The 13,974-nt window shown below is 34.4% G+C and overlaps 3 protein-coding genes across 3 annotated transcripts; 1 reads left to right on the top strand and 2 right to left on the bottom strand.

Moving 5' to 3' along the window:
* Positions 1 to 432: 432 nt before the first annotated feature.
* On the top strand, positions 433 to 7,105 carry UVH6 (RAD3-like DNA-binding helicase protein). Its single transcript, XM_023693027.2, has 12 exons — positions 433 to 1,153; positions 1,433 to 1,713; positions 1,884 to 1,966; positions 2,072 to 2,475; positions 3,191 to 3,384; positions 3,511 to 3,691; positions 3,795 to 3,919; positions 5,098 to 5,187; positions 5,453 to 5,531; positions 5,616 to 5,692; positions 6,167 to 6,275; positions 6,568 to 7,105. Exons 1-12 carry the CDS (start codon positions 620 to 622, stop codon positions 6,685 to 6,687), a joined length of 2,277 nt encoding a protein of 758 aa, XP_023548795.1. The 5' UTR covers positions 433 to 619; the 3' UTR covers positions 6,688 to 7,105.
* A 393-nt stretch (positions 7,106 to 7,498) lies between these two features.
* LOC111806928 (uncharacterized) lies at positions 7,499 to 9,191 on the bottom strand. The gene is made up of 6 exons (XM_023692457.2): positions 9,083 to 9,191; positions 8,794 to 9,009; positions 8,394 to 8,711; positions 8,139 to 8,306; positions 7,775 to 7,858; positions 7,499 to 7,695 (listed from the first exon to the last, which is right to left on the bottom strand). Exons 1-6 carry the CDS (start codon positions 9,113 to 9,115, stop codon positions 7,588 to 7,590), a joined length of 927 nt encoding a protein of 308 aa, XP_023548225.2. The 5' UTR covers positions 9,116 to 9,191; the 3' UTR covers positions 7,499 to 7,587.
* A 2,066-nt stretch (positions 9,192 to 11,257) lies between these two features.
* Positions 11,258 to 13,853, bottom strand: LOC111806929 (uncharacterized). The gene is made up of 6 exons (XM_023692458.2): positions 13,695 to 13,853; positions 13,394 to 13,606; positions 12,262 to 12,579; positions 11,995 to 12,156; positions 11,680 to 11,763; positions 11,258 to 11,576 (listed from the first exon to the last, which is right to left on the bottom strand). Exons 1-6 carry the CDS (start codon positions 13,722 to 13,724, stop codon positions 11,469 to 11,471), a joined length of 915 nt encoding a protein of 304 aa, XP_023548226.2. The 5' UTR covers positions 13,725 to 13,853; the 3' UTR covers positions 11,258 to 11,468.
* Positions 13,854 to 13,974: the final 121 nt, after the last annotated feature.

Genomic DNA, 13,974 nt, shown 5'->3' with positions numbered 1-13,974 from the left:
ATCCATTACAACTTTTACCTACTTCATCTACAAATTTCTCAAAATGCACTAAAAATGTCAAAACTAAAGAACAAAATCAAATTCAGTTACACACAAAATTAGCCTTAAAAGTAAATCACTCCGACCTCAAATTTTAACAAAAGTTAAACTCTAACCTGATTTTTTTTTCTTAAAGGTTAAATTTATATTAGAAATATCTTTTATAATATGTTTATATGTTATACAGTTATTTATTTATTTGTTTTTTAAATCACAAGAAGGTCTATTTAGAGAGTAGAAAGTAAAATTTATTCGTAAATTGAAATTAAAATTCCCGAATTTATTTGATTTTTTATTCCTTTAAACTTAAAGGTAAATAATTTGGATTTTATTTTCAGTTAAAAGAAATAGGTTAAATCTTATTTGCATTAATACGGAAAAGAAAAAACAAAACAAAAGGGAAAATCGGGGGAAAGAGACGGAGGCTTTGTGAAGTGCGGGCTGAAGTCTCTGTTCGCGTAAAAACGAGTCACCCTCGGCCAGACCTCTGAAATCTCTCTGCCGCCGCCGTCGCCGTCGCCGTCGCCGTCGCTGCGGCTCTGGCTCTCTGTCTAATCTCGTCACTGGCGGAGCAAGCATCATGAAGTTTCAATTAGAGGATGTCACAGTCTACTTCCCTTACGATCACATTTACCCCGAGCAGTACGCTTACATGCTTGAGCTGAAGCGAGCTCTCGACGCCAAGGGCCATTGTCTTCTCGAAATGCCCACAGGCACTGGAAAAACCATTGCCCTCCTTTCCCTTATCACTAGCTACGTCCTCTCCAAGCCCCAAAACCCCGTCAAGCTCATCTACTGCACTCGCACTGTCCACGAAATGGAGAAGACCCTCGCCGAGCTCAGATTGCTCCATGATTACCAGGTTCAGCAGGTTGGCCCTCGCGCTCAGATCTTGGCTGTGGGGCTTTCTTCCAGGAAGAATCTGTGTGTCAATCCGAGTGTTTTGGCTTCAGAGAATCGGGATTCTGTCGATGCTGGTTGCCGCAAGCTGACGGCGAGTTGGGTTAGGGCCATGGCGGCCGAGAATCCCAATGTGCCCACTTGTGAATTCTTTGAGCAGTATGAAAAGGCGGGTTCCAGTGCGGTGTTGCCGCCGGGGGTTTATACGTTGCAGGTACTGGTTGAATTGAGATTATGACTTGCACGAAATTTAGAATTCCCTATCTTTTTCTTTCCCTAATCACCAACGGTGGCCTAAATTGTGTAGCAGATACTAAGTAATTAAAACACTTATGCAGTCTTTTACCTTTATAGTGTAAATACGAATTGTTTCTTAAATCATTTATATATACTAGGTTATATTGCCAAAATTCCTCTAATATTCATTTCTATAGATGGAAATCATTTATGCCTTGAGTAGTTAATTCATGCAATTTCCTCACTGAATTTATAGGATCTGAGAGCTTTTGGGACAAAGAAGGGTTGGTGTCCTTACTTCTTGGCACGGCATATGGTACAGTTTGCAAATGTGGTTGTATATAGTTATCAATACTTGCTTGATCCCAAAGTAGCTAGCATTATATCCAAGGAAATGCAGCGAGAATCTGTTGTAGTGTTTGATGAGGCGCACAATATCGATAACGTGTGTATCGAAGCGCTTAGTGTTAGTGTGAGGAGGCAGACTATTGAAGGTGCCAGAAGAAATCTCAATAAGATGCGTCAGGAGATTGAGAGGTATAATCAGATGCTAAGTTGCTTTCTCTTAATCTCATGCCATATCTAGAAAGGCCATGGTTCATTTGTTTTTAGTGTTCTTATTGAGAAATTAATGTCTGGGTGTTTAGGTGTTTCTTTTACTTTTTGAATTGAAATTTAATCAGTATTTTCCTTGATATGGTAGGAAGGTTTAAGGAAACTGATGCAGGTAGACTGCGTGCGGAATATAACAGGCTGGTAGATGGTTTGGCACAAAGAGGAAACCTACCTAGTATGTTTTACATTATTGCATTTGTGTAACAAGATTTCATGATTTTTTTTTTGGATGATCGTTTCCTGGGATAATATCCTAACTTTCTTTAATTTTGTCATGCAGTTTCGGATACGTGGCTCTCTAACCCTGCTCTTCCAGATGATATTTTGAAGGAGGCTGTGCCAGGAAATATACGGCGAGCTGAACACTTTATACATGTGTTGCGGAGATTGGTTCAGTATCTTGAAGGACGTTTGGACACTGAAAATGTTGAGAAGGAAGGGCTTGTAACTTTTGTTAGCTCTATTGGTTCTCAGGCTGGAATTGACCAAAAAACCCTGAAGTTTTGTTATGATCGTCTCTACTCCCTCATGCTGACACTTGAAATTACCGACACTGATGAGTTTTTGCACGTACAGACCATATGTGACTTTGCAACACTCGTTGGGACATATGCACGAGGTTTCTCAATTATAATTGAGCCTGTTGATGAGAGAATGCCGCATATTCCTGACCCTGTACTGCAGGTTAGTTTATATCTGCCTTAATTCTCATATATATATATATGTGTGTGTGTGTGTACTTCTTGAATACCTTTTGTAGTATGGAATTTGGATGCTAAAAGTTTTGATCTTAAGTTTAGATGATCCCTTGATGGTGGAGAGGTGTTTAAGTTGGACCCCTTCACAGATTGGTACATGATTTTTGTCTCTAAATACTGTTCTGATCTTAATGGAGAGGTGGATGCTTCGTATATTAGGAGAATACACACAACTTTTGCAACTCTTTTTCTCTGGGCTGGATGCTCTCTCTTCTTCTCCTATTTCAATATCGAGACTTTCCAGAAGTACTAATAAAAAATAAAAAAAGAGAGGGAAAAGAAAATCATAGAATCTTTCAAAACAAGGAACGATCCTCGGGGGAATTGCTCGAGTCTTCTCCTTTTTTTTTCTTCCACTTTTATCGAGTTGGAGAAGTTTTTTTGTAATCTCCAAGGATGAGCTCTCCTTTTGCACCTTCTATTTAATCAATGAAATTGTTTCCTATCCAAAATAAAGAAAAAAAGTAAAAAGAAATCCTAAAGAAGTAAGCATCTATCTTTGTTCTCTAGTTGCATAGCCCCTAGCTCGTGCATGTTGCCATTGAATGAAATCTAAAATTGAACTTTATAGTTTTTTTTCAGTAATTATGTCCATTGTTTAAACTAAATTATTTATTAAATATTCCTTATTTTCTCCTCAGCTTAGCTGTCATGATGCCTCACTTGCTATTAAGCCTGTGTTTGAACGATTTCAATCAGTTGTGATTACATCTGGTACTCTGAGCCCAATTGATCTCTACCCTCGTTTGCTCAATTTTAATCCTGTTGTTAGCAGAAGTTTTACAATGTCCCTGACCAGAGACTGCATATGCCCAATGGTTCTCACTCGTGGCAGGTGTGTGGTTTTGTTGAAATACATTACCCATTTGTTCTATATATTATTATTAAAGTTTACTTATTATTCTTTTTAGTAAAACGTAAGATCTTATGTACTGAACATAGTTTGTTTTGTTGCCTATAGCGACCAGCTTCCAGTAAGTACTAAATTTGATATGAGAAGCGATCTTGGTGTGGTAAGGAATTACGGTAGGCTCTTGCTCGAGATGGTTTCAGCAGTTCCTGATGGGATAGTATGTTTCTTCGTCAGTTACTCATATATGGATGGGATTGTAAATAGTTGGAATGAAACTGGCATACTAAAGGTGACGATTACTCATGTTTGGCTTGGTAACAGCTTTTTAGTGGGAATTAGTCTTAACATGATCCACCCTGATCGTAACTAAATGGTTGAACTCATTTCCTCAGGAAATAATGCAGCATAAACTTGTGTTCATTGAGACCCAAGATGTGGTGGAGACTACCCTGGCTCTTGACAATTACCGCAAGGCTTGTGATTGTGGGAGAGGTGCTGTATTTTTTTCCGTAGCCAGGTATCCTATTCCTCTGTCAATGCTCCCCCTATTTTTTCCTTTTGTTTTTTAGTCACCAGAATAGTGTGGTTCAAAAGGGGTTGTCTTATCCCTTTCGTACAAGTATAATGGTGAGATCCCACGTCGGTTGGATAGGGGAACAAAGCATTTCTTCTAAAGGTTTGGAAACCTCTCCCTAGTAGACGTGTTTTAAAACCTTGAGGGAAAGCCCTTGAAGGGAGTTCGGTCCAAGGTATTGACTTTCCTATGTAAAACCTGATATGTAGTGAATTTGACCTTGCGGATTTTAATCTTCCAAAGAGAGGAGAAAGCCAAGGCAATATGAGGGAGAGGAGTTGCATAAAGTGTTAAAGAACAAATGGCATAAGAAGTCCCCAAAATGATTAGGAGTCCAAACTCTAAAGTCCTTCCCCAAACGCACACATATAGGTCACAAAGGATAGAAAAAAAGGCCATTGCTTTTGTTCTCTCTCTATCGAAAAGAGGATGACAAAAGCCTAAGGAAAGTGAAAAGGAGGAATTTGATGAAGACAGGAGAAGTCACCAAATGTTACTTCATATCTGAAAGGTGGTATAGACGTGGAAACAAAGCACAGAGGGGAGAACCCCCACCCCCACATTCCTCTCAAAAACAAATCTTTGAGCCCTCTACAAAACATTTCATAATATTTCATAAGCTGGGAGAAGAAAGGGAATCGAGAAGAGATAGCTAAATAGAGGCTCTGTGTAGACAATGATGATTTATTTTCTTCATTGTCAATATAACTTTTTGATAGCATTTTGCTTGGACACCGTTTCAAAAAGAAATGAAGATGTTCCGGCTACAATTGTTAGATATTTTTTTTTTTTGGAGTTTTGGTTAATATAAAATAACACAATAGATTCTTCAATGGTATAAAAAAAAAAAACCCATAGATATTTGATGTAATTTTTGTTGGCCTTTCTTCGTGCAAATTTCTTTTCCACTTGATATCTATGGTTTATGTGATCTTTGTACCAAATGGAATAATTGTTTGTAATCTTTCTTGCTTGGGAGACTATCCTCTCCTTTTGTTGATTTCATACCATCTCTAAAATTATTGTATTCCTTCGGGAAAAAAGCTTTTAAATAACTTCATAGAGATGGAGATTACGAGGAGGGATCAAATGTAATTTGGAATTGATCTATGTTTATGCAGGGGGAAGGTTGCCGAAGGTATAGATTTTGATCGACATTATGGACGATTGGTGATAATGTTTGGTGTTCCTTTCCAGTACACATTAAGCAAGTGAGTTTCATCTTGTGACTTTCTAATGAGAAGCTTGTGGGGCAAAAATATGATTAATCAATGTAAAGCATTTTTCTGTTTCTAAATTTAGACTTATCAAAACCATGGGGTTTTTTTATCCTCACAAGAACAGATGAAATTTTTTTAATTGAAAATTGAGTGTATTCCTTTCTTTTTGGGTGCATAGGCTGTCCATAATGGTGTGGTCCTTTTTGTGTTAGACTTGGTTGTTTTTTACTGTTGTATATAATGATTTTGTTTTCAGAATTTTGCTTGCTCGGCTGGAGTATTTACGCGAGACATTTCAAATCAAGGAAGGGGATTTTTTAACTTTTGATGCTTTGGTATGGTAAACTTACTCTTCTAACTATCCGTTGAAGCTCTTTTTGGTGTATGATGGAAATAATTGGTTCTGACAATTTGAGCAGAGACAAGCTGCACAATGTGTTGGTCGAGTTATCCGGTCGAAGGCTGACTACGGGATGATGATATTTGCTGATAAAAGGTTTGATTTTTACTTCATAGCTAGTTCAATTAATTCCTCGTTTACAGAACATATTTTCAGTTATTGCTCCAAGGGTTCACAAATCACAAGTTACTGATTCATTGGTTCGCATGGATCTTAATTAGATGTATGAGTTTGTTCATACTAATTCAACTGTACAGCACCTTTTCAACTTTCCAAGTTGTAAACCACGTGAGTTAAAGTGCAATATAGGATATCATATGAATGAGGTTGGTACATGAATAAATAAAGCTATCAATAATGATGATTTATAAATAAAATAATTATACAGAATGCTGAAGAAACAATCATCGATTTTTAAGATAATTGTAAACCACGTGGATTTGGAATGTGTTTAAAAAATACCATGATGTTTGCAATTTATTAGTACAAAACATATTGAAAAAGAATGTCTTGGAACTATGAATTTTTTTAGTCTTTGCAAGATTTTATCTTTTGTTTACCTTTGTGCAGGTATAGCCGTCATGACAAGCGCTCTAAGTTGCCTGGATGGATATTGTCACATTTACGTGATGCGCACTTGAATTTGAGCACAGACATGGCACTGCACATAGCACGGGAGGTTCGTAATTCGTTACCGTCCTTGTCCTAGATATTGACAAATTTTCTATCATACACCTCTACAAATGTTTGGCATTCAAATCAATTCATTCGTGTTCTAAGAATGCTGAATAATTTGAAGTTGCCAAATTTTTGGCATTTTGAGTTCGCAGTTGGAAGCAAAGTTTGGGTTAATTATCTTAAATGCATCTTCTATAAGATCTTAACTTCCAAATGATTAAGAATGTCTGAGCATTTTCAGTTTCTACGTTACCGAAAAAATAATCGAATCGAAACAAAATCTGTGGGTGCAGTTCCTTAGGAAGATGGCACAACCCTATGATAAGGCAGGGAGCAGTGGTAGAAAGACCTTGTTGTCCCAAGAAGACTTAGAAAAGATGTCTGAAGCCAACATGAATGAGATGTTATATTAGTAATCTTAACACTGCAAATGGACTCTTTCTTAGTTCAGAGTGCTGTTTTACATTCATCTTGAATCCTACTTACCAAGTTCGTCTGATTCATCGGCCCGACAATTTGGTTCGATAGTTTGAAAAAGAAATTCCCTTCCGGGATTCTACCGACGAGGAAAGAACTCAAATTTGAATGATGCCTGGTTATGGAATCGACGAGGGCTGATAACCTTTCTGAATGAAGAACTCCAGAAGAAATTTTGATCAAGTAACTTATAGTAGTATATATATAGAAACGATCTCTTGTTCTCTTTTAACTTGGAGCGTTACTCATTCTATTTTTTGGTTAACTACTCTGTTTATCTTTCAAGATTATGGTTGCTTTAGTTTCCTAATACAAACTTTAGCTGTTTGGCTGGGCTTGTTCCTGTTATTAACATTTTGATGCCTGTGCTACTTTTAACTAATAAAGCAGGTCGGAGCAGTAGAGTTTCTAGTTCGGGAATGGATGGAATGAAGTTACAAGAGTTCTTCACTCTGATATTTTGAACCCATTCTAATCGTTTGGGTCGTAAATTTTTATAACTCAAACTAACTTTTGCTAGGCTGTGAATCCAATCTAAACTAACTCATAAAATTAGGTTCGGTTCGGTTCGTTACATTCTATCGAGTTCAATTAAATTCATTTTTCTTATAGGTTCTATCATTCATGAACTATGTTGCATGTAGAGATATCCATTTAACTTACTTTGAATTGGACGGAAAATCATCGTTATTCTAGTCTATAGCAAGTTAAATAGTTTTTAAAGCACCCATATTCGAAGGCTAGAAAGAGTAGAATGGTGCACGAGAATATTTATTTAGAGTTTGACGTTCTTCATAGAAAGAACATATAGAACAATGGTGCCTAACACCAAAGTTTTAAACTAAAACAACGCCTTCCGTGATAGTAATAGCTTTCCCTCGCAGCACAACGTTCTCTTTCTGCTCGTCTAGATGGACGTTCAGTATTCCACTTCTAGGTGATGCCTAACCAAAAAGAAAGAACAAAAGAAAAGTTAACAGAACTAGCTAGAGAGAGAGAAGAGAGAGGAAAGAGAGAGAGTACCATATAAGCCACAAAATCAGACTTTCCCAACTTTTTTGCCCAATAGACTGCCAAAGCACAATGAGCCCTACCACATACACCTTCCTGGACATGCAACACATGGTATGTAAGAACGCGGTAGCTTTTGAGGTGTCTTGAGGTATTGTTAGGAATCCCGACCCTCCACAATGGTATGATATTGTCTATTTTGAGCATAAGCTCTCATAGTTTTGCTTTTGGGCTTTCTCAAAAAGCTTCGTACGAATGGAGATGTATTCCTTACTTATAAACCCATGATCATTTCCTAAGTTAGTCAACGTGGGACTCCCTCCCAACAATTCTCAACAGACACCATAATTTAAAGAGGTATTTGAAGAGTTAATACCTCATTGATCCCAGATTTTGGGCAGAACATACGTGTATAAAAATCAAATTTTGACTCGGCCGAGGGAGAGGGTGCTCCAGTTATGATTATTCCACTTCCGGGACACTTCTTTATCTCATCAAAATTTGGTTCAAAATCTATAACGTCTTTTGCTGAAGGAAGAACAACCTGCACAATATTGTATAAGTAGTGATTGTTCTTGTTGTATTATGAAGTAGATATCCAGATGGGGACGAGCAATATGAAGTGCTTTACCAAGAAATTATCGAAATTCTTTGAGACAACCATCTTTATGTCGATCATAGAATCAACATTCAATGTTTTGGAGATTATAGAAGTATCAGCAGAATCGACTTCGATGAACGGAATAGTTGGAAATTTGAATTCAATAAGGTAATTTTCTTGTGCTTCACTGTTATGAACGTTTGGAACTCGAAGTGGCTTGACCTCTGGAACCCTTTTAATGGTTAGATTTCCTGAAAGCGTTGAAAACTCAAAAGTGTCTGAATTTACTAAACCATATGAGAAGAGTGCGTGTGCTGCCGCTAGTGTTGCATGACCACACATCTCAATCTGGAAAAACTTGTGTAATCAGTACTCAGGGCATTACGTTCAAAATAGTTGATAGTGAAATGAAAGGGGGGAAAAGGAAAACCTCAGTGACCGGAGAGAACCATCTGAGGCTAAACATAGAAGAAGGCTTCAGCGAATCATTGGTTTGTTCTTTCTCGTTTATGCGAATCAAATAACACGTTATTGAGATATTAAACTCAGCAGCCAAAGCCTGCATCCATTCATCTTCTTTTTCCTCCTCTAATATACAAACAACCGCTGGATTTCCCTTAAAAGGGGAATCAGTGAACGCATCAACCTATTTAATTACAAAGCAAATCAGTTCTTATTCATAATCTACTAGAGAGAAAGAGACGATTAAAGTAAAATACCACAAAATATTTGATTGCTTGTTTAGCGGCCATGGTTGAGGACGAGAGAGAAGAAGAACAAGTTTTTTGTTCATATATTTTATCTCCTCACTTCCTCTATTTATTGAGAAGAAAAATTATTATTTATTGAATAGAAATATCCATTTAATCTCACAGAAAATAATAATAATAATAATAATAATAACAATTTTTTTAAAATTTAAAATTAAAAAAAATAATATTCTTACTATTAATATATAAACATAATGATTTTTATTATTATTTATTTTTCTACTTTAATTTTTTTTTATTCCTTCTACTCTTGTTCATCTTTTTATTTTTTGAAGCATTTGTTCTCGTGTACCATCGTCCCATCCTTTTCATTCTTTTTCACTCGAATTTTAAGATGAAATTTCTATTCAAAATGCATAAATTTATATAAAAAAGTTTCTATTGGATATAAAATTTATATCCAAATTTGATAAATAAACTCGATGGTCATTTAAAAAGAAAATTAGATATTATGAAAATATATAGACTAAAATGCAAAAAAAAAAAATTAATATACAAAAACAAAAATAAATATTTTAAAATTGTAAAAATCAAAATGACTGAAATTTATTTTTGCAGAATAACAAAATGGTCATTAAAGTTTATATGGATGAAATTAACGAAACTTTTGAAAGTTTAAGTTATTTTTTAGTTTTTTTTTTTTATCTAAAACAAATCGTTATAATATTTTTCAATATCTTTTAAAGTTTTAAGAGTATTTTTTAAAAAGTTTAAAATATTATTAAAAATTTTGAAAGTTCTGTTATTTTTATTAATTTATATTTAATTAAAAAAAAAAAAGCATTTTCACAACCTATAATATGCCATTTTACATGATATTCTAAAAGTTTTTCTCTTTATTTCAAACATTTTTGTGTGAAATATAATATATATTTTTTTTTTCACACCACCTTAAAAAAACGTGTAATATATATTTTGGTCCATATTCCTTAATTCGTTTAAATCCTTATAATTTATGAAGCATATCTTTTTGTTCCTTCACTTTTAAAAGTTACCGCTTTATTTCATTTTCATTTTTTTCATTCGAATATTAAAATAACATTTTATTCACTAAATTTATATTAAAAAGTTTTTATTATATTGCAAATAAAATATATGTTCAAATTTGATTAATATGGTAATTTTTTTAAATTAACTAGACTAAAATAACCTTCAGAAAAGTATATGGACTAGAATAATAAAAATGGACGGATACCAAAATAAATATTTTAAAACTATAAATTAAAAAAAAAAAAATATATATATATATATATATAATTAGGGGCTTAAAAAAATAAGATCAGGAGTCCAACTCTAATTCTATTGGATTAGGTTTAAATAAATGAAAATTTTATAAGTTAAGTTGGTTCGAGTTACTCTAAAATAAAATTAGGTTGAACGGATCCATTTGAATTTTATGTTAATTTTAAGTGATAAATTTTTTTATTACGATAGGGCTATATATATATATATATATATATATATATATATATTTTATTTTTATTCAATTTCATAATTTTTTTTTAATATTCTCTAATCACTATAATAATTTTTAACTATTTATTTTATAACCTAATTTTTCAAAATGTATATTCAAACTAAGCTGTAAATTTTAATTAAAATTTTTAAAACAAATAATTAGATGTTTTGAAACTAATATTTTACTTTTATTAAAAACAAAAATGTGTAAAAACTAATAACCTAACCCAACCCAAGAATTGAGTCTAAAAAAAATTAAATTATTCAAATTAATATTAAATATAAAATAAAAAAATATAATAGAAATGTTATTAATATTTCATATATTAAATATATTAAATATAAAAGAAAAAAAATATAATTATTGTACCTACATTAAATTTTAAAACAATTATTGTATATTAGAACATATATATTTGAATTATATATCGATACAAAAATATGATTTAAATAAAACCAAATGTGTATCATGCACTTCTTCTCGATATGTTAGAACTCTATTTGATCACATTTTTCGACCCTAACAATGAGATCCGTGTATTAACACATGTTTATCCAATAAAAGCAAGGACCTCGAGTGCCAATGATAATGCTAACAGAAAATACCAAGGAAGGAATAATATCGAAGTCAGTCAATTTTCTTCCTGTAATTTATGCATCAGCTGAGAAATAACAACGGCTCACAATATATAACATTCTAGGACATTTCAGGTCTAACAAGCCTAGACATGATATTTCTAAAACGTCATACTTCCTAGAAATACAAAAGTAAAACACTAGAATATGAAAAGACATAAAGGGTTGGGCTTGTCATGAGCATGCGGTCATGGGCAACACGCCTTGGACGAGCATGACTGTGACATCTAACACCAAAGCTTCAAACTAAAACAACACCTTCCATGGTAGTGATAGCTTTCCCTCGCAACAGAACTCTCTTTTTCTGCTCGTCTAGATGGATATTCAATATTCCACTTCTAGGTGATGCCTACCCATAAACAAAGAACAAAAGAAAATTTAACTGAACTGAACTGCCTAGAGAGAGAGAGAGAGAGAGAGAGAGAGAGAGGACAGAGAAAGAGAGAGAGTACCATATAAGCCACAAAATCAGATTTTCCCAACTTTTTGGCCCAATAGACTGCCAAGGAACAATGTGCACTACCACATACAGGGTCCTGAACATGCAACACAGGCATAATAAGACGTAATCTATAAAGAGTTTCGTAATCCAACCCACTTCTAAGCCGCCAAACAACTTGGAAAACGTCATTATTTGCATTTCAGATTCCAAGACTTCAATTTTGCGCATAATAAGAGAGGATTAGCATAAGCTAATGTCATGTATTTCCTTCACAATTTCTACACTCAAACCATTATAACATCAGGGAAGATTGAAGATTTAATACCTCGTTGATCCCATATTTGGGGCAGAAGAATCGGCTATAAAAATCAAACTTTGAATCACCAAGGGGTGCTCCAGTTATGATTACCCCAGTTCCTGGACACTTTCGTATCTCATCAAAGTTAGGTTCAAAATCTATTACTTCTTTTTCTGAAGGAAGAACAACCTGCAAAATATTGCAATATTGCATTAAGTTAAACGGTTCAAGTTAAATGGAGTTGATAGCAGAAAATCAAGGACAATCGAAAATCAAACCAATTGAAGGGCTTACCAAGATATTATCCAAATTCTTTGAGACAGTCATCCTTATGTCAATCATAGAAGCAACATTCAATGCTTTGGAGACTGAAGAAACATCAGCAGAATCGACTTCAATCGACGAGATCGCTGGAAAATCCAATTCAATAAAGTAACTCTCGTGTGCTTCACCGTTATGGACATTGGAAACCCCAAGTGGCTTGACCTCCGGAACCCTTTTAGCAGTTAGTTTTCCTGAAAGCGTTGAAAACTCAATAATGTCTGAATTTACTAAACCAGTTGAGAAGAGTGTGTGTGCAGCCGCCAATGTTGCATGACCACAGAGGTTAACCTGGAAAAAGATGTCTAATCAACAAGATTTACAGCAACAAAAGAATAATATTACCTTCATGAACAAAACAAAGAGTAAAGCAATTAGTATTTGCTGCGTGATAAAATAGAAACTAATGCTACTTGATAAGATAATGGCCGCATCCCATCAATTTTTGTATAATTCAACAAAAGGAGAGATAGATTATACAATAAGGAAATAATTTAAGAATATTAGATTTGTTAAATTACAAGTTTAATCATAAACTTTAAGAGTTATGTTCATTTAATCTTTGTACAAAGTTTCTGAACTTACAAGGGTTTAGGCCATTACTAACTCCATCAGTTATCTAATAGGTATAAGCAATTGGTCACATGAACGACAAAATTCAGACAGAGAACCAATCAAATAAAAGTAAAAGTTCAAGGGGCCTATCAAAATCCTCCTACAGTATAAAGACTAAATGAATGGAACTTCAAATGTTAAAAAAATCTACAATACAGGGATTAGATTCACAAACCTCATCAAACTTATAATTGAACCTGCCAATTTTTTCCCCCATTCTTATCCCTTTGAATTGGATATGATCTTCATCAGAAAGCAATTACTTGGTAAAAAAACAAAAATATGATTGCTGCTACAAATAGCAATTCAAATCAGTTTTCAGTTCTAGATGTATTTTTCTCTAATTTTCACAATACTCGAAGCGTCAAGGTCAATTTCCATCTAAAACGAAAGCAGCAGACGCAATTTTTTGTTTCATAACTTCAATCAAACAAAATCAGAGCAATTGTTCAAAACAGTCGACATTGAAACGAAAGGGGAAAAGGAAAACCTCAGTAACAGGAGTGAACCATCTGAGGCCAAACTTGGGCGGCTTGAGCGAGCCATCGGTTTCTTCTTCCTCGTTTATGCGAACCAAATAACTCGTCTCTGAGATATTGAACTCAGCGGCCAAATCCTGCAGCCATTTATCATCTTTTTCTTCCTCTAATAGACAAACAGCCGCTGGATTTCCCTTGAAGGGAGTGTCAGTGAAGGCATCGACCTGTTTGATTACAAAAACAAAAATCAGTTCCGAATCAGAATCCGAATCAGAATCCGAATAAGAGAAAGAGATAGTTAAGGTGAAATACCACGAAGTACTTGACAGGTTTCTTCGGCATTGTGGAGGAAGGGAGAGAAGAAGAGTGAGAACTGTGATTGTTGCAGAGAGAAGAGTTGATGAGGGCGAAGACGAACGAGGAAGAAAGTCGAGAGCCGCCTCCTCCATTCCGTCACTGCTTACGAAAATTTAAAAAACACACACAACTTTTTATTTTGGTCAATTCTCATTTGAATTATTTATTTTGGTCGTTTTTTTATTATTAAAAAAAAAAATGATATTATCCAGATACATATCAAATATTCTTAATT

The sequence above is a fragment of the Cucurbita pepo genome, chromosome 12, assembly GCF_057944985.1.
Source record: "Cucurbita pepo subsp. pepo isolate OVF chromosome 12, ASM5794498v1, whole genome shotgun sequence".
Taxonomy (NCBI): Eukaryota; Viridiplantae; Streptophyta; class Magnoliopsida; order Cucurbitales; family Cucurbitaceae; genus Cucurbita; species Cucurbita pepo.
The sequence above is the reverse complement of the archived record's forward strand: the minus strand, read 5'-3'. Positions and strand labels throughout refer to the sequence as shown.

Bases quoted from the DNA above. Each gene is read 5' to 3' on its own strand.
- UVH6 (XM_023693027.2), top strand. From the start codon at position 620: ATGAAGTTTCAATTAGAGGATGTCACAGTCTACTTCCCTTACGATCAC. The intron at 3,920-5,097 runs GTATCCTATTCC...ATGTTTATGCAG, and splicing joins GTATTTTTTTCCGTAGCCAG to GGGGAAGGTTGCCGAAGGTA. The intron at 5,693-6,166 runs GTTTGATTTTTA...ACCTTTGTGCAG, and splicing joins ATGATATTTGCTGATAAAAG to GTATAGCCGTCATGACAAGC.
- LOC111806928 (XM_023692457.2), bottom strand. From the start codon at position 9,115: ATGGCCGCTAAACAAGCAATCAAATATTTTGTG. The intron at 8,307-8,393 runs GTAAAGCACTTC...AATATTGTGCAG, and splicing joins AGAATTTCGATAATTTCTTG to GTTGTTCTTCCTTCAGCAAA. The intron at 7,859-8,138 runs GTATTAACTCTT...TTGCATGTCCAG, and splicing joins CAAAATCTGGGATCAATGAG to GAAGGTGTATGTGGTAGGGC.
- LOC111806929 (XM_023692458.2), bottom strand. From the start codon at position 13,724: ATGCCGAAGAAACCTGTCAAGTACTTCGTG. The intron at 12,157-12,261 runs GTAAGCCCTTCA...AATATTTTGCAG, and splicing joins AGAATTTGGATAATATCTTG to GTTGTTCTTCCTTCAGAAAA. The intron at 11,577-11,679 runs GTACTCTCTCTC...GTTTATGGGTAG, and splicing joins CTGATTTTGTGGCTTATATG to GCATCACCTAGAAGTGGAAT.